This window comes from Magnolia sinica, chromosome 3, assembly GCF_029962835.1.
Source record: "Magnolia sinica isolate HGM2019 chromosome 3, MsV1, whole genome shotgun sequence".
Classification (NCBI taxonomy): domain Eukaryota; kingdom Viridiplantae; phylum Streptophyta; class Magnoliopsida; order Magnoliales; family Magnoliaceae; genus Magnolia; species Magnolia sinica.
Genome location: NC_080575.1, coordinates 85,941,291 through 85,961,474, shown reverse-complemented (window position 1 = coordinate 85,961,474; position 20,184 = coordinate 85,941,291). Strand labels below are relative to the sequence as shown.

Below are 20,184 nucleotides of genomic sequence, written 5' to 3'. Positions count from 1 at the left end.
ATAACAAACATACAGATGATGCGTATGGGCATGTATCATGATGCTATGCTGTCACATACTCATAATCGATACCAATAACCGACATCAACAATCGGCCTTAATAATGTGAACGTTTAACCAACATTGCCCCCAAGGGATGGCCCACATAGGGCCTAACATATAGTGGACCCATGGCCTCACACAAGGATCTAACATACAACACCATAGGCCTCACTCAAGAGCTTAATACACATCATGGTGTGCCTCTCACATGGGCCTAATACATATTACAATGGTCTACATCGCCTGCCCTTCAAATGCATCACAATGGGCCTCATCACATAGACCTCATATTCATCACATTATGCCTTAAACATGGGCTGAATACACATCACAATGGGCCTCAAATACGGGCCGCATATACATCATATAAATCTCGACCATCAGCCTCGGCAATCGAAATCGGCCTCAACAATCGAAATAGACATATGGAATCGGTCTCGATACTCGGCCTCGACAATTGAAATTGGTCTATACAATCAAAATTGACACACGGAATCGGCCTTGATACTTGACCTCGACAATTGGAATCAGCCTATACAATCGGAATCGGCCTATACAATCAGAATCGACGCACGAAATCGGTTTCGATACTTGGCCTCGGCAATCGGAATTGGCCTATACAATCGGCCTCAACAATTGGAATCGATCGATAATCGGCACCGATAATCAACATATAAACAAGGCAGGGTCCATAGATGATCAGCCGATCAACCATAGTATAAAGATCGGAACTTAGCCGTGGTTATATCAAATCTGAAAGCACGGAGTCATCCGTTTACGGTGAATGGGGCCCACTTATTTAGGTTAACCCATAAGAAAATGATGAGAATGGGCCTAACAGAGCCTAAGGGAAGGTCACAATGTGAACATCCAACCATCATTGCCCATCAATGTGAACATCTAACCAACATTGCTCACAAGGAGTGGCCTACATAAGGCCAAACATATAGTAGACCCTTGGCCTCACACGAAGGCCTTATATACATTGCAATGGGCCTAATGGCATGGGCCTAATACATTACATCGGGCCTCGTGTACATCAAGTTGAGCCTCATCACATGGGCCTCATTTACGCCAAGTGGGTCGCATCAACGGGTCGCACCAATGGACCTCATGAACATCAAGTGGGTTGCACCAATGGGCCTCATGAACATCAAGTGGGCCGCATTATATGGGTCGCACCAATGGGCCTCATGAACATCAAGTGGGCTGCATCAACGGGCCGCACCAATGGGTCTTATGAACATCAAGTGGGCCGCATTATATGGGTCGCACCATCTACACCATTCTTCTATTTTTAGAGATCATTTAGTGTATTAACCGAAAAGAAATAGATCACATCGGAGGATTATCTAGACCATACCACAAATAACAGTGGAGATAATGATTTTCACCGTTTAAATTCGCGAGGCCCAGCATTTTATCTTCCGTCCAACCTGATCATAAGGTCACAAAGACCTGGATTAAGAGGAAAAACAAATTTCATATTGATCCAAACTTCCATGACCCCAAAAAGGGTTTTCAATGGTGGACATTCACTCTACACTATCTTCTGCAGTGTGGTCCACCTGATCATCAAATCTACTTCATTTCTATCCCAAGCCTTACGATGAGCTTGCCAAATGGATGGACGGTTGGATGGAACACATCCATCATGGTGGGGCTGCTGGCAGTCCAATAGATGGACGACCCTAATATCACACATACCGTAGTGGGGCCCACAGAATTTGCTGACGTCAATACCCAACGATATAGCTGGTGTGAGGTACACTAATCAATCCGTCCAGCAGATGGGTCCCACATGGGGCCCACCACGTACATATATATATACCCACGTACATATATATATATATATATATATATATATATATATAGATATATATGTGTGTGTGTGTGGTGTGTGTGTGTATTACATATATACAATATAATATTATATCTTATTATATATATAATACACATATTTTAAATGACCAGTGTCTAGACCACGTGCAGGGTGGACGGTGATAAAACACAGACATTAAGGTGGGCCCCACCCCCACACATATTTTACCCGTGGGATGGGCCCCACACAAGCGGATGGACATATGGTTGGGATATAAAACATACATCATGTGGGACCCCAGAATTTGCTGACGTCGAGTACAACAGCCAGGTGCTGCTCGTCAGATGGGTGGTGCAGATGCAACACTTACATCAGGGTGGTTTCCACCTGAGATTTGAATCTACTTCATTGGATGGACAGTGTGGATTACAAGTACACATCATGTGGACCCCATTGCCCAATGGGCCCACTAAAGAAAGCTGGGAAAAACAGGTGGACGGCTGGAAAAAAAAAAAAAAACACTGCATCACGGTGATGCCAGGGAGGCTCCAACGGTAGCCATTCATTCTCCACTATCCCAGGTAACGGTGGGGGTCCACTGGAGCTATGAACCAGATGATACTTGTGGCTTCAACCAAGTCACACGTGACCTACTCCACACGTTGGATGGCAAATGAATATCATGGTGAGCCTCAGGAAGAATCCAACGACAGGTTGCCCATCACCATTGTTTATTGTTTGATCCTCAGCTGGATGGTGAATGGTGTAGATAAAATACACATATCAAGGTGAATCCCACCGTCCCATTGCTGGACGTTGGATAAAATACATACAGTGGGTCCCATGGCCAAGCTGATATTAATGTTTTCCCTACATACAGTTCGGTAGCCCTTGCTGCTGGACGTCCCATGACTGAACGGTCAGGATGAAAACACACGATGGTGCGTCCCATGTTGCTGAATGGTGGATATAACACATATAATAAGGTCGCCCCACCGGAATCAAGGTGATATTTGTGGTTTCCCTAGAAACAGAGCCTGCCCCAAACGTACAGCAAGGTGGCTCTGTTGGGCGGGCAGCATGGATAAAGTACATATACATGGTGGGCCCCACCTAAAGACGGTCCACCAGAAGGGTGGGACCGTCCAGATGGGCCGCAAAAGGATGAATGGCGTGGATGAAATATATAATCACAGCAGGCCCTGCTGGACGCCAGTCCAGCAGGAAATTGGGCCTGTCTGCACCTTGGGTCAGTCCTGCGGACTGTATGGATAAAACCCATATATCTCAGTGGGTCCCACTGGAAGAGGGCCATTCAGAAAGTAGACCATCCCCACGTATCCACCCGTCAGGAGGGCCGTGAGGCGTGGATAGAACAGATGCATCAAGGTGGACCAGCGCCTGGGTAGATTTCTGCTGTTGGGCCTGTCCAACTGGTGGACCCACACCCTAAGATGATCTCTCCAGGTGGATGGTGTGGATACTGCACACGTACATCAAGGTTGGATCCATGTAGGTGGGCCACCTTAATCAAAGATGAAGCAGATATTTGTGCTTTTCCTTCATCCAGGGCCTGTCAAAAAAGGGGCAGCAATGGTGCTGCTGGAAGTCAGCAGTGTGGGCCCTACTTGATGGATGGCAAGGCTGTACCACTTGTGGACAGCATGGGTAAACTCAAACATCAGGTGGGCCACGAACAGGTAAGGGAGAGAGAGAGAGAGAGAAGCACCCACATAACTTTCTTCTTCTTCCCTTGGGTTCTCAAGCCTTCTAGGATCCCTTTCAATGGTGGAGATGGGCTTTTAAGGGTTGGATTATGAGGGATCTAAAGGTAAGAGGGCTAGAAAAAAATGGAGCTTGTTTGGACGTCCATGGCTAGCAATGGAAGTGAAGAGGAAGAGAGAGAGAGAGAGAGAGAGAGAGAGAGAGAGATTGTAAGGGAGAGGGATGGGTGTGATAGGTGTACTTGACTTGAGGGGTATGTGTTGTTTAACTTTGGGGTTGCTTGGGGATGGGGTATTGTACTTGGCATGTGGGGTGATTGATGGGATTGATTGATGGGACATTTCTCTTGGGTTTTACAAAGCGCGATATTTTCCTCGAACTGAACGCGGGCCCACATCTCCTGGCCCGGGTATCGCCTCGGCGCAGTCGCAAGGGTATAAGTCTTGGGTCGAGCCAACTCTGGAATATGGGACACGACTCAAGATCGCGCGCAAACGCCGATAACAAATCGCGGGTCGCTGGAATTCGACAGCGAGGATCGCGGAGGCATACAGAACGATACGGGTTACGATACGGGTCTCACACCCTACTTGTCTCTGCTTCAACCAACCAGGAGCATGCCTTGCCCATGCTGCGTATACCGTCAGCTACACCAAAATCATCCATCAACAGCCAAGGACGACCATCATCCAGCCACAACTATGACTGTTCAATCCATTGGACCAAGAAGGGAAAATGGCTAGCCCTGGATTGGTCTGATGTTCAAATTCCAAAGCAATGCCAGATGGCGAAGCCGAAAGAGCTCCAATGCACAGTAGATGATTCAGGAGGAACTGAGTATAGTTCAGATCCCGAACCCAACTAAAGGGAAATCATGGTGATCGGGTTAGACCATGACTTTTCATTCAATGCCTCGACCCTTGCCTCTTTAGGGGAGGGAATGCGGAGTCTCAACTGGACAAGTATTCCCCTAACCGTTGATTTAGCCGGTGAGTCATCTAAGGGCACCGATTTCCAAAAACAATGCTAATTTAAATAGCATGTGGCACCCTGAGCCAGGTCAAGATCAGTCATGGTTCGCAATGCCAACCTCTTCAGGGTCCCTTAGAACCCAAATAGTCAAAAAAGTCAAAAATGTTCAAAAATTGAAAACATCTAGCATTTTAATTTCTTAAAACTCTTAAAAATTGGGTATACCAATCTAGTGCAGAGAAGTGGGTCGAAACCCAAGGGCAAAGCCCAAAAGTTGTTGGGGCCTCCCAATCTCCCAATGCCCATAACCATTTACTCTTCCAGTTCTTGTTCGAGGTCGGGGCAGCAGTAATTATAGTCCTACTACTCTTCGGCCAAGTGAAAAAATAGTACTAACCCTCGTGGTGAGAGTTGGTGTAAGACCCGTGTCCTAGTCCGTACTGTTCCGTTAGCTTCCGCGGTCCTTCCGGTCAAATTCCTGCAACCTTCGCACCGTATTCGGTGTTTGTGCACGATCCTAAGCCAAGTCCCGGGCATCGACGTCGGCTTGATCTGAAAGTTGTATCATAGCGACCGCGTCGTTGCATCGGTTCCAACGCCGTGACTTGCGCACCGAACCGATACCCAGGCAAGATGATGCCGATCTACGTTTATTCCGAAGAAACACCACGCGTTGCGGATTTCGAGGGAATCTCTACAATTAGTCCCATCAATTAACCATAAATGCAACCTTATCTCAAGTACAACAACCCATCCCTCTTTCTCCACAAAGTCAACTCTCTCTCTACACCCATCCCTCTTTTACTCACTTTTCAAACAAACCCATGCTTCATTAATTACACCCATCACTCCATCACCTCATATCACTCCCATCCTCTCATTTTCTCTCTCATTTCTCAAATCTCTCCAAGCAACCCAAGCCTCTCACGTCCAACACTTCTCTCCCTCCCAAGTGTGATCCACCTTCTCATCTTCCATCTCAACCATCCATCTTTCATCAACCTCCATTAAAAGTGAAGGTAAGGAGCTAAGGAGTCCAAGGGAGCAAGGAGAAGGAAGATAAGGTGGGTGATTTGCCATCATTTTAAATTTTAGAGCCCACTTGTTGGTGGGACCCATTTGGATGTATGTGATTTAATCAAGAGGGCCCATAGTGGCGGGGTTCCTCTATCTCACCGTATATCTCTCTCTATATCTCTCTCTCTCTTCCTTTGTAATGGTGTGGATTCCACCAATATGTGTTACATCTACCCCGTCCATCTACATCAGACGGTGTGGTCCACTCTATTACAGGTGTGATCCACACCATCCACTATTTAGGTGGGCTAAATGCTTTATATATATATATATATATATATATATGTGTGTGTGTGTGTGTGTGTGTGTGTGTGTGTGTTATATTTTATATAATATATATAATATAATATATATATATTATATGTATATAGGTTGGTGGGCCACATCTACGTGGGACCCACCCCAATAATATACTTATGTATGCCGTCCAGCGTCCCTGGACGCTGGACGTTGGCAAGAGGAGTGTGTGCACAGGCAATGGGTGTGTACTTTAATTGAAAAAAAAAAGAGAAGGGAGAGGTGGACCACTCATGCAGGCCCCACCTTGACGTTTTTATGTAATCCAAGCCGACCATCCTATTTCCCAGATCATTTTAGGCGGTGAGGAGTACATATATCAAGGTGGGTCCCACACACGTGGCCCACCAGAAATACATATAGATATAAATTATATATATATATATATTATATTATATATAGTACATATTTCAGGTGGGTTCCATGTGGGGCCACCATAATGTAATATAATATAATATTATTATATATTATATCATGATATATATATATAAGGAGGCACTAGCGTCCAGCATTCAGGTACGCTGGATGGACGGCCTGGATCAGACACATGTACAGCTAGCCCCATCACTTTGATGCTTTCGATCATCAGCACCGTGTATTTGATGGGTCCCTACGGACTAGCCGTCCATCCCAAAAATCAGCCTTATACGGAACTCCTGTGGGCCATACCATTTAAAATCATGTGAAGACATACCAAAACATATAAAATCACTTGGTGGGGCCTACCTGAGTTTTGAATGTTGCTGAAACTTGGTCTGGACCGTCAGTTAGATGAGACCTACATAATGGATGGACTGGATTTGTGAACCACATTTCAGTGGGTCCCACATCCACCCCAGGTCCTAGTGACCTTATTAACAGGTTGGACGTCAACGAGCAGCACGGTGGGCTCCCTGCCCACGCAGATTAGATGGCAAATAAGCATTGCGGTGGGCCCCTCCCTGGCTGCATGGCCCTGTGAACAACAGGAGACAAACATTTCAGTGGGCCCTTGGCCCACACAACCCCATCAACAAGTTGTATGGGAAATAAATATTACAGTGGGCCCTATCCAGGCCCATATCACCTTATGAGTAGTTTGGATGTCAAATGAATAGCACAGTGGGCCCTATCCAGGCCCACGTGACCTTATGGATAGATTGGATGACATATATATATATATATATATATATATATATATACAGTGGGCTCTAACCTGGTCCACATGACCCTATGAATAGTTGGGTAGAAAATAAACATTTTGTTGGGCCCTAAGTTGGGTGGAAAATAAACATTATATTGGGCCCTAGGCTGGGTGAAAAATGAGCATTTTGGTGAGCCCCACTTATGTAAGTATTGTAAACCACACCCTCTATTAGTGTGGGCTCCATCATAATGTATGTGTTTCATCCAACTGTCCAACTGTTTTGGAGATAATTTAAGGCCCATTGTGGAGGCCCATCTTCATGTATTAGTGGTCCTTGTTGAGGCCCACCTTGATTTGTATTAGGCCCATATTATGAGGCCCATTGAGGCCCACCTTGATATAGATATGGGGCTCATGTTATGTAGCCCATTTGATGTATTTCGGTCCTTGGGTCAAGGCCCAATTAAATGTACAAGAGGCCCATTACAATGTGTAATTCATGGAAGGCCATCCCTTGGGAGCAATGTTGGTTTGATGTCCACATTGAATGAATAATATTGGTTAAATGTCCGCATTATAACTCTCCCTAAGGCCCACTGATAGGCCCATAATTGTGGTAAGTAGGCTGTCTAGGGCTATCTCCATTATACCTAGAGCCCATCTCTTTATACATGTTTAGTATAGATCCATAATTCATGATCATTCGCACCATATGTATGCCTGATGTGAGGAGTGACCGATCATAGCATATACCTTTGGATAGACTGTTTATGGGCTCCCTGATAGGCAGAGTTGCCTCATATAAGTGCATGGTATATATAGGGCTGTTGCATGACTGATAGTGTGATTCATGCACTTGCATTTGATCATTGTATGCCCTAGCAACATCAGGGTCATAGCTTCCACAGACACATCGTGGGTGGCTGGGTTGGATACCGAAAATGTTTGGTTCTAATATATGGGCGTTATAGATGTCCCTAGGTGAAAGTCCCTGGGTGAAAATCCCTAAACTCGATGGTACCAGAGGATGACTCCAACGTCGAGACCGAGTGGATATATGAGCGCATGAGGGCCGAATACCAGGAGGCCGCGTCTCCCACTGTGTCGTGGTCGGTTGAAAAGGAGTGTGGCCTTACTCGCCCGAGGGTAGGGGGCAATACTAGGCTGAGTTTGACCAGCTCGCGAATGGGTCCGCTATCGACGTGCCGGATAGGTATTGGCAGACTATTGGCCAGGCGGATAGTGAGGTTTCTTACGCTTACTTGGACTGTGCGGCTAGGAGAGCGACAGTGCCATTTGGAGTGTATTGAACCCCGGTGATTATCCTGAATGAGAACTGTACTGATACATGTTGAGGATTGGCATGCTTGAGTTGCATTTCACATCGCATGGCCGTGTTATGGCCGATGGATTCATATGTTGCACCGCATAGCCTTGGTACGGCTGATTGCATTCATGTACTCATCACCATGATTCCGCATTACTCTGACCTTGCATTTTGAGCACGCTTATATTGCGCGCATACTTACACCACCCTCTAAGCTTTCTATAAGCTTATGCACGATTGATGCGTGTAGGTGACGCCAGGACCCAGTCGCAGCCATAGTCTCGCCATAGTTGGAGCGTGCAGCCGAGCTTTTGGAGTTTTGTTTCTTTTGTTGCATTGTATTTCCCCTTTCTGCCGCATTGTACTCAAAAGTTTTTGATCATAGTGGATTTTGTGGTGGTGTTCTTGTGGTTATTGTTTGTGGGTTATGCTTTTGTTATGCTCATTATGAATCAGACTGATGACTTGAAATCCTCCTTGTAGTATCCCAGGATCGGAACCTGGTGAATGGATGCCGGGATCCGAAAATGGGGTTCTACGGAGGCTGTCGACGCCGGATTCGGCGATCGAAAATTTTGTGAGCCCGGTTTCCAAGTTCGGGGCGTGACAGTTGGACTTCACTTGGTATAGGTGGAGAAATTCATCCATAGTCAGCTCAGGTTGGTCAAGCTCGAACCATAGGATGAATGTCCCCACCAGCGCCCTTCGGGCATTAGGGATTATTTGCCCAAAAGCTAACTTCAGGTGCATGAGGACTTTCTTGACTATGTGTTGGAGAGGGAACCTCAAACCTCACTTGAGGGTAGCCAGGAATATGGCTACCTCGCCGACCTACGGTTCGTTCAGAAGCTCGCTAAGTACGGGAGCTCAGAGTACCACAGAGTTTGGAATGTGATACCTAGACCTAATCCGTACTAGGTTGGCCTCCGTCAAGGTCGACTCAACTGGCCCCTTCTCCTCTACCTCTGACGAGGACTCACTAGCTTCCTCCATCGTCAAGATATCCGCCTCGGCATCCTCTAGTCGCTCAGCCGATGACGGGCAGCCATCCTCGACTCATGGGACACCTGGAAGTCACTGTCACTCATCATCATTAATGATGATGGTGGATATAGAGCAAATATCGTTTGGTCCACCATCACGCTGGGACGACTCCCCCCGCTGGTCCGATGATCTCGACATTCCCTTTAATGAACGGTGATTGGAAGTCGGAGCTTGGAAGAAAAGGAAAATTGAAAGGAGAGGGAAGATGAGGAATGGAGTTCACCGGAGAGGGGGAAGAATGTTGGATTTCACCGAAAGTCGTCCGAAGTCAGGGGAGAGCAAAGAGAGAGGCAGAACGGTGACAGGAAAAATAGTCATGGGCGGTGCTAGCGCATCCCCTTTTATAGCCAACCCGACTCTATAGCATTTAATTGTTGTGGCCCATACTCACGCTACACCAAAATTGCAAAGTTGGAACAGCCGTGTTTTTGGTTCTAGAACAGCTCATGGCGTTCCAAATTTAAAACAGTTTTAAACAATTTCAAAACCAAAAACAAAATCATATTTTCCAGCCTAATATCTCTCATTCTCACCTGCTTCCTCACTCCTGACCCTCCCTCTTGATCTCTCTCCCACTCCGTCCCTCTCTCTCTCTCCCGCTCACTCACTCCCCATTCCCTCCCTCTCGATCTCTCTCCCTCTCTCTCTCCCGCTCCGTAAACAAAAGGAAACAGAAACTCGTTTCCTTTTTAACCCTAAAACTCTCATTCAAAAGCATCTTCAACGCCGATTCATTCCAGGATCGGAGGGATTTTTGTTGGAGAATCTCAACAAGATGATGAAAAGCTCACTGAAATCCTTGAATTCATTACCATAATCGAAGACTTTTGGGTTTATTTCAGACCTTTTAAAGACCAGAATTGTCGATCCGCAATTCAACCATCGAGGATCTTCCGAAACTCTTCAGAAGGTGCCGAAATTTACTCTCTCAAACATATCCGAAAGAAAAAAGGTAGTCTCATTTTTTTACTTTTTATTTTTGGATTTTCCAGTATTTATGCTGGATATCTACTTGATTTTGTCCCATATAATCACCGAAAATGTTGAGAACTTCGCCATTTTATCGAAAAATCGAAAAAAAAAAAATCTGCGAAATCTTGGCATTATCCTATAGAGATTCGAAAATTTGGGGGTTTTTGGTTTCACTAAGCCAGCGATAGTGAAATTACCAGAGATAATTCGATATTTTCTCTTCGACAACTGAAACACTGAACCTGACGTTATTAGATGTTCCTGTTGAGATAGTTAGACTACTGAATGTCCTGATTTATTCTCTATAAAGTTTGCCATGCTTTATATCAAGATCATCAACTCATCGTCAGCTAGACCCTGTTTAGATGTTCTGATCAAGCTGTTTGAATTGTCCAAAAGGCCTATTTTTGGGCCAAGGCACATCCATGGTGTGGTCTGCCAGACAATCAATCCATATCTTGTGCACGTCAGCCATGCATTCCCATTTGCCATAGGGATGCTTGCGGTGCAATTAGCATTCCTCTAAATTAATACATGTCTTTGAAAAGAATGGAATTTTTGTTTTAAGGTCTAAAAATTTATCAGTTCTGTTTGTGACTTGATACTTTAGGTCAAGTATTCACCGATGTAGTTGGAAGCCCATATTATGTTGCCCCTGAAGTACTATGCAAGCACTATGGGCCAGAGTCAGATGTATGGACAGCAGGGGTTATTCTGTACATATCGTTGAGTGGCGTACCACCTTTATGGGCAGGTATGACATTGACATAGCTCTACTTCCGCAAGTTGCTGATTCAATTTCTTAGATACTGAAAACTTCTGCCACATTCTGTTCTGAATTCAGAAACACAGCAGGGGATATTTGATGCAGTTTTGAAGGGTGAGATTGATTTTGAATCAGATCCATGGCCTGTCATCTCTGACAGTGCCAAGGATCTTATTAGCAAGATGTTACGCTCTCCCCCGTCGGATCGCTTGACTGCTCACGAAGTACTGTGTATGTTAGTCATTCTTACAATTCTTTGTGCGTTACTTTTTTCTATGCCCTGTTGTAATCCATCTTGTGTTGTTTCTTGTTCTAGTTGTTTTTAATAAAATTAGTTATTACCCTTAAAAAAAACATTACATACAAATTGGTTCAAAAGCATTCATTTTATTTATTTATTTATTTTTGTGCAGCATCCTTGGTAACTGACTTGTGACTTTGCCAGACTTATCATTGGATTTGATCGGAATTATAATTGCAAGTTCATGATGGCGAATCAAGCAGTGGAATATCGTCCAGCAGGTCTGACTCTTTTTTTGTTTTTCAATAGCACGCTTGCTTGGTTTTCACTTTGTTGTGCACATACCAACATTTAAAAACCCGGACGGAATTGGACTAATGTAGCAGTTCGAATTTGAACCAACCACAGAAAAGGGCCTGTTCACTAAAAACTGGGGTCAATTGTAACTGTATTTCTTGATAAAATGTATGCCTTGTTTATCAAAATAAATAGATAAATAAATAAAAAGCATCTGGAACATATATCCTCTTATAAAGTGGAGCTCTTATTCATGTCTGGGAAATTTTGTTTCCTTGTTTCGTTTATTTTGTTCTTTTTATTCATTGATACTTTGTGCATGTCCCAGGACAGAATGGGTTGGGCTGAATGTCCATGAAAACTAATCAGTGTCCAGGTTTTAAAACATTGGCACACATACACAATGATAGGCATGATAATTGATAAGCAGCTCCTCTTTTTTTTTCTTTTTTTTTTTCAATGTATTGTTTGCTTTGAACTGTCACTCAATCATAACCAACCTTGCTTCTGATTCTTGTCTTCACTTGCACGTTTCCATGTTATCATAGATTACGTCTACTATGACTGGACCAATAATTGTTGAAGATGCGATCTATGAAAATGGTGATAGTGATGGCAGTGGTCCTATTCCATTGAAAGATTCGGTGTTCCGTCGCCTTACTTTTGAGAGAAGCTTGGGCTTGGTGCAATCAGAGGCATTGCTAGTTCGACAAGAATGTACTGAAAAGAGTCCTGGTGAAATGGAGTGGAAGAAAACCATCTCTTCCAAATCTAGAAAAAAGGGAAGCCGGAGAAAAAACAATTCTCGCACATCATCAATTGATGGTAACGGGTAACTACATAGACCGTCTGCTTGCAATTATGTATGTTACTTGTTTATGCTGATGCTGGATCTCCTAAGATCAAGATGGCTTTTGTATGACTCATGGGTCTAAGCCTGTAGCTCAATGGCGGACAGGGTGTACTTCAAAATTGGGTTCTCGGGTTTGATCCAGTGTACTTGTGTGAAAAAAAAAAAAAAAACCACCACCATCATCATAGCCTTGTCCCAGATATTTGGGGTTGGTTCTCTTCTATAAGACCAATTAATTTTTTTCCCTTTCAAGTTTAGAGATGTTGGAGGAAACTGTTAGTGTTGTACACACCATTTTGTCATATTTACTTCTTCCTCTACTAGTACTACGTTGTCAAAACATACAGTTTTGACCTTCTAACCTTTTCACCATCTGTGAATGACAATGAAATCTCTCCTTTGGATAATTGTTCCAGTGCTTAACTATGCTTGTTAGTTCCTTAAATTCTCGAATGTATATGTGGAAGCTGCTTTGGTGCTGGATTCTTTTCTTCTTTTTTTTCTTGTTTGATACATGATGGAAATATATCAGTAGGATCATCCAATCAGTGCTACCAAAAAAAAATAATTGTGATTTTGCACTGTGGGAATGAAAAGTTGGTGGTCCACATCAGTTGATTTGTATGTCCAGAGGTTTCTAAAAGCTAGCATGGCATAGGGAGCTTCCCTACCCCTCTTGCATAAAGGATCCATCATCATAGTATGTAGAATGTACATGCCTGCTTGCATAATGCTACCACCAGTATGATTTTCTTGAACTGTATACTCCAGGATGCAGAAAATTGTCTACTCCAAAGGGAGAATTTTCATCTTTGCTCCCTGTCCAAGGCTCCTGTTGGCAAAAAGAAATTTGATTTGTTTTGTATACTTCCTTATCTAATCATTTTTATTATGGATTTCATTTTTTAAATTCCAGCACTTTTCGGAAGTATCTTTTCATGCAGTGTGATTTTTTTTTTTACTTGTTTGATAGATGATGAAATTAGGGGTGCACATTCAATTGGTTTTTTGCAGGAATTGTAATTAGATTCTTCTCAGCATGTTCGCGCTGCTTCCTTCAAGGCTGCTCTGAAGCAGCCAACAATCAGAGTTGTAGCTATAATAGCTGAAGGTTGTTAAGAAGCATCCACCTACTCCAATGGAGAACACATAATCAAAAGTGAAAAATAAGCAAGAGGAGCCCAAAGCCAGTGAGATGAAAGCGGCTGGGGTTGGACTAAAAGTTAGTTGGAAATTTGGTCAAAATGCAATTCCATAGGCCAATCTTTCTGGACAAGAGAGCAGTAATGGTATGGCCTATCTGATATTTAATAGGCTACAACATTGGTTTGCTATGTTCCAATGTGGATGGACTATGACATGCTCCAAAAATCTACTCAGCCGGATAATCTTAAAGTTTTTATTTGTGGCTGACAAATAGATATTAAGAGAGATACAACAAACTAGCCTGTGTTCAACTGAAAAGCATCCTAGGTTGGGATCTTATCATTTGGGCTATTTTGGGCCATGTTCAATCTATGATTGTGGATTAGCAAACCATGGGCCCCACTTTTCAGAATTAAAAACCTACATATACTATTGAAAGTATATAATTTCTCAAGTCAAAATATGGAAGTACACAGGTTGTTTGGCTTAAAATATAAAGTTACTTGAGTCAAAGTAAAGGTAATTGTATAGTCGAATGTTCTTTGGCTTTCTTGAAAAGAAGAAGACACTTTGAAAGGGTTCCTTTTTTTGTAAAGAACTGATGGCTATTGCCTGATTTGAAGATGCTACAATTGCTTCTTTTTTTTTTTCTTTTTCTTTTTTTTTTCTTTTTTTTTTTTTCTAATTGCATAGGTAGCTAGGCAACTGTGGATGGATAGAAGGATAGATCCTGCTATTTGTGTTGTCGTGGTTGTGCCAAATGTTCTCTCCTGTAATTTGTCAGTGCACGGATCTATAAATCTTGCGATCGTCCAAACGGGTTGCAAGTGTTAGTGTTTAGAAAAAGTTTTTAGAGGAACTAGAAGTATCTTATGTTAATTTGATTAGGTATTTAATGGTTTTATGTAAACAAGCATCATGTTCCTTGTAATGTTTCGAGTCAAATGTAAAGTTTTAGAATGAACAGTCATCGACAATTGGTCTCTTCTTTTACAGATCACAAGGTGTGGATTCAGGAGAATCTCGACCACAAGGTTTCACATGTAAACTCCTAGAAGCCAAATCCCGTTTTTTAGTATCTAAAACTTCCCTGCCATTATTTCAAATCACAGGTGATGGACCACAATTTGTGGGCCTGATGTTTGTAATCTAGATGTCAAATATCTCTGTTATCAGTGGTCTAGATGTTGCACAAGTTGATGTTGGTTTGTGTACTGCAAATTGCCTCTTCAATCTCTCATGCCAATCAACCTCGATGTTAACCTTCTTCTTAGTAGCGACATATCAGATGATGGATTTTTTTAAATGATTTTGATGTGAATTTGAGCTTCTGACACATGCCATTCATTTTTCCTTTTCAATTGACAATATTATGTTCTTGCAGAGCCCTTGCGAGCATGCTTTTTGTTTGGAATTTGCAAGAAGCGATTCGAGCTGCTATCTGTAGGCCTACTTTCATCTTTATACCCATAGCATAGTGCTAGTTTGTTGGGTTTTTTTTTTCCAATTAGTGTGGCATTCCTTTTTGATGTGCATAACCTTTTATATTGATTCTTGGGGGCCAGGGTAGTTCATATAGTGATGTTTAATTTTCAGACTTTCCAATGCAATGCTTGGCTTCTACACTTAAGTGAATGTTTTTAAGGGTGAATTTTCAACTATCACTTTTCCTTGTGGTGTGGACCAGTTGAGATTTGGATATGCTTAATTTTTGGGATTGTGATTTAAAATGTGTTGGTAAAACGAATGGATGGAGTGGATGTACAAAATATTATTAAGGTAGCACTACAAGAAAAGGGGGATTTAGCCTCAGTTCAAAACCGTGGCTAAAAAGGTTAAAAATTGAAGCTAAAACCTTTAGCCTCAGTTTTGCCTCAGTTATCCAAACCGAGGTTGAAACCCCCGTGGCTAAATGCTTTAGCCTCAGTTTTAGCAACCGAGGCTAAAATGACATTTATAGCCTCGGTTCTTCAAGTGAAGCTGAAAGATTATTTTAGCTTCAGTTTTCTCGAAATGAGGCTAAATTAAAATTTTAGCCTCCATTGTTTCCAACTGAGACTAAATCCAAATTTAGCCTCAATTGCCTCTAATCGAAGCTAAAACTATTTTTAACCTCGGTTCTCAACAACCGAGGCTACAACCTTTAGCCATGGGAGTTATAGTCTCAGTTTAGGTACCTGAGGCAAAACCGAGACTAAAGATGAATTTAGCCTTTGTTGTCGTCAACTGAGGCTAAATTCAATTTTTAACATCATTTATTAATAACCGAGACTAAATCTAGTTTCTATCAACACAAGGTAACAATATTATAATCTACCAATGATGGAACCTGTGCATGTTTCTCGCATTTAACATCCATCAAGACAACAATCAACACAATACCAACAAAACAATTAATGGTATATTTAAAGTTTTCAAAACAAACAAACTATCATTGCTGCTGTTGTTGCACATCCATGATTTCTGTCATTGCTGCTGCTGGCTTCATTGAGAGAAATTTTCCTTGGTTGTGTTTTTTTGGGAATTGCACCACAGGGCACTGAGACTGGGACTGTTGGAGGTCTCCTTCTTGAGGAAGCAACATAATGTGCTGTTTGGCCATTGATACGAGATATGTACCTATGTTTGCCTGAAAATAAAAACACAAAATTGTAAGAGGATAGACATAAATCAAGAGAGATCATACAAAAGCATGATATAACCCATAGATTGCACAAAAAGAAATCAAACAAACAGTCTGCGATGAATTTAAAAGAGCAAATAAAAAGGAAAATCAAATGAAAGAATCTAAAGAACATAGAGCATGAGATTGGATGATCACTGTTTTGGTATCCCTGTTTTGTTGTTGCCTTCGTTTCCTTTTTGTTTCTTAATAAAATCAATTGTCAAAAATAAAAAAATTCATGGTTCGCAGCACAATTTGTTGGTGTAGGCTTAAATAGATTGAAGATTATCAGTAAAAACCATCAAAGATCATGCAATTCAAACAGGATGAAAGAAGAACGCAAGTATTCCAAGATCAGATAGAAGATGGAAACAAGTATCACTGAAACCCAAAGCTACATCAACCTAATAAAATGTCTCATCCACATTTAAATTGGAATACCATCCTTAACTGCTGTCATAGGAGCACTTCATCAAGTTTATTCAATGCACACACCATGGTTCTTCACAAACTTATTGAAGGCATCCAGCAAGGAAATTTAATAAAGTAATAACTAATAAGACAGTAGGACAACTTAAAAATCGGTCAAATTCCAACTCATTGCTCAACCTTATGTATGTCCCTTCACCAATGAATTCCCAATTTTTTTTTCCTTGCTGTTAAAATGTGGAGTTTTTGATCAAAAATTATGGAGAATGGTGAGTATATTTACCAGGGCCATGTAGCTTGTAAACCTTTCCTGGCCAAGATCTCCATAATAGTAGCCATTTAGCTGATCTGGATTTAGTTGACCTTTGTAAACAATCGTCCTGCAAAATCAGAGCTATCTAGTTCTAGTAAACTCAAAAACTATAACAGCTTCAGAAAATGGAAGAAAAAAACATTACTCCTCTTTGTTGATGTAGGTTTTGAGTGAAATAAGAGCTATCTAGTTCTAGTAAACTCAAACCCACAGTGATGGCCACTCACCCAACTTGTTGTTTCCCAAAATCATGAAGTTTTACCAATAATCCATTTACAAAAAGATTGAATGGCTGATTACAGTGTTCATGTCCATAGGTAAACAATACAAGAATTTTTTTTTATTAAAAAAAAAAAAAAAACAACAAAAACAAACTTATTGAGGAGTGCATCAGAAAGACGCTGATGTAACTAACCTTTGCACAAAAATTGCGGGCTTGATTCCAATCTACTTGTTGATACGGGGTCATGTAGAGCTCCTTTCTCAATGACAAAATTAATGGTGTGATTGGACCAACAAACCTCTTCCCATACAAGTACGACATGGGTAGATAAATCATTCGGCAGTGACACCACATCCTTCCTTTGCAGTGAGAAATTGAAGGATTTTATAGGATGCTCTTGTAGACTTAGAAAATAAAGAAAAGGAAAAAAAATTCCAGAAACTGGGCACTAGCATTACCAATGAAGATGACCCACATCGTTAATCATTGTGGGTGTTTGGTACTACAATGGATCACTGAAATTAAAGATAACTAAATCAGACTAATCAGGTCTAGCTATGAAAATGACCCATTTTGTCATTTGTTATGGGTGTTTTATACTTATAAAGCCAAGGAGGCTGACCTGCATGACCACATCAATAATCAGCTGTGGGCGGTTGCGTCGCTTGAGGAGGTTCCTGAATGGGTGCTTTACTTCCTTGGCCACACGGCTTGCCTCCACAAGCTCCAGGAACTCAGGCTCAACATTGCTGGTTCCACAGATCTTCTTGAGCACTGCCTTCCCTTTTTTGAGGTGGCCACGCTCTATGAGGTTGTTAGGAGTGTCGACAACCAGAATGGAGCCGACGGTCAGGAGGAGGGTTGGGATCCCAGCTAGCCCAAGATGGATTGTGAGTTCCGGTCCGCACCACCACCGTAATTCGATATGGGAAATTGGTGGTGGGCCAGATTCGTTGATTAAACAGAACTGAATTAAAATAAAATAAAGAATAAATCGGAAGTGGAACTAGAAAAAGACCTGATTAGCGAAGCCGACTCCACACCCCAGGAAGATCCTTCCTATAATGAGCATGGCAAGGTCCTGGGCAGCTGCATTTAGCACCACACCAATGATGAAGAAAATCCCTGTTTTGATTTTCAGCCCCAGCTGTTTCTGATTTAAGCTGAAGCATGGATACAACGGTTTCTTTTACAGATTTCAATGATTTAGGAATAGTTCCTCCTGCATTGAAGGCCTGTTCAGGGCCTAGTGAATGGACCATGTGACGAAATTCCCACTAATCAACCAATCCTAACCATCCATTTGATGGTTAAAAGTCAAACAACGATTGGCTCAAATTCCAAAGGGCCAAATTGAAATATCAGTTGGGCCAGCAATTAGGATGGCCCGGATATGTGGTTACCTGTGTAACTTTATGCTCCGAACACAATTGGGCAAGCAATTGGACAGCCTGGATTGTCATATAACCGTGACATGTGTATGTTGGAAGAGTTACCACCATTTTTCTTAAAATTGTAGTTAACTATCAAAGGAGTCATCATACATGTCAGAGCTCACAAACATCTTGAAAATGGTAGTTTAGTGAGTCATCTTCCTCAAATGTGACACTCATGCATGGCTATTTATCATTTCAAAATTCACATTAATAAATCAAAGATAATCATCATTTGATTGATGGTTATCAAATGGATGGTTAACAGTAAATGGTTTAAATTCCAAGGCAAAATCAAATGATTAATTTCATGTGGCTGGTGAAATTCTGTTTTATGCTCAAAGCACAATCAGTTAAGTTATTTGTACAATCTAGATTATCATATAACTTTTCCATGTTCTGTTGGAAGAGTTGTTCCCATTCTGAACTTGGCAGTTACTCCTCACATGGCGCACAAGTTTAAACAGGCTCAAACAAAGAAAAACCTTGAATGTATCTCAGAATTATTCCAAACAACAGTTTAGCTTCTTGGTGGTGATGCTCCAAATTCAAAAATCAGCAGTGTGCTTATTTCATTACCACAATAATTTGTGAAAATGATTAGTATTTTCAGCAAAAACAATGACTAGATGTTTATTATCATTTATTTGTGGGCTCCATGTACCCCACTGGGCATGGATTTAAGTAGCGTTTCAGAACATGACTCGTCTGGGGACCAAAACCAGTATGACTTGCCCTTTCTTCGTCATACTCATAGACAAATGAATTGCAAATAAAAACTCTACAGAATTATATGATTTTCAGCTCGGTTCTTGAAAATTACCTACATGCACGCTCTCTTTTGCCTACTGCTATTCTGCTTTCTTAAAAATACTAGTTTCGCCTACTTTCTTAGAAATAAACTAAGAAAATGGACATAATCATAAAACCATACAGATTAACTTGAAAATAAATAATTTGGTTTTTTACTATCATCATCCTAAGTATGCTCATCATTAAGGAATAAATATTAGCAGAAAGAAATTGTATTAGACACATACCTGCAATTTTTTGTAGATATACCAAAACGGTCATAATAGAAGCAAGAACAGAATCTGCACATATCAATTAAATGTCTGAACAACATACTTTATCTAGGTAGTATTAAGAAATATGATCATACAGAACTAAAACAGTCCAATCAGATATTTGGATTGTTACAACAAAAAGCCTTCTAGTTTTACCTGTGCATATGACAAAACTATTGCAATGCCAACAAGGCTAAAGAAATTTGCTAAGAGAATGTTGAGAATAAATGGGAGAGAATCATCCATAGTATACAGATCTGAAGATAACCTGTAAAATAAAGACTAATCTATAAACAAATACACCATATAGGAGTTCTGCTAAGCCCACGCGCACCTTTCCACATGTA

The 20,184-nt window shown here is 41.7% G+C and overlaps 1 protein-coding gene and 1 long non-coding RNA gene across 6 annotated transcripts; one reads left to right on the top strand and one right to left on the bottom strand.

Annotated features, from left to right (window-relative positions):
• The first annotated feature begins 11,210 nt into the window (after positions 1 to 11,210).
• Positions 11,211 to 15,490, top strand: LOC131240120 (uncharacterized). Of its 4 annotated transcripts, none has more exons than XM_058238174.1 (3): positions 11,211 to 11,692; positions 12,257 to 12,540; positions 15,092 to 15,490. In XM_058238174.1, the coding sequence occupies exons 2-3, from the start codon at positions 12,269 to 12,271 to the stop codon at positions 15,183 to 15,185; spliced, it is 366 nt and encodes a 121-aa protein (XP_058094157.1). In that variant the 5' UTR covers positions 11,211 to 11,692; positions 12,257 to 12,268; the 3' UTR covers positions 15,186 to 15,490. The 4 variants fall into 4 exon arrangements, 3 of the variants coding, with proteins under 3 accessions (XP_058094157.1, XP_058094159.1, XP_058094158.1); XR_009168628.1 differs by lacking the exon at positions 15,092 to 15,490 and adding an exon at positions 13,576 to 13,848 and having other exon boundaries at positions 11,220 to 11,692; XM_058238176.1 differs by lacking the exon at positions 11,211 to 11,692 and adding an exon at positions 11,708 to 12,118.
• A 1,475-nt stretch (positions 15,491 to 16,965) lies between these two features.
• LOC131240119 (uncharacterized) lies at positions 16,966 to 19,030 on the bottom strand. 2 transcript variants are annotated; one of them, XR_009168627.1, is made up of 4 exons: positions 17,960 to 19,030; positions 17,796 to 17,852; positions 17,530 to 17,696; positions 16,966 to 17,181 (listed from the first exon to the last, which is right to left on the bottom strand). It is a non-coding gene; the product is annotated as an uncharacterized LOC131240119 (long non-coding RNA). The 2 variants fall into 2 exon arrangements; XR_009168626.1 differs by lacking the exon at positions 17,796 to 17,852.
• Between the last annotated feature and the right edge of the window lie 1,154 nt (positions 19,031 to 20,184).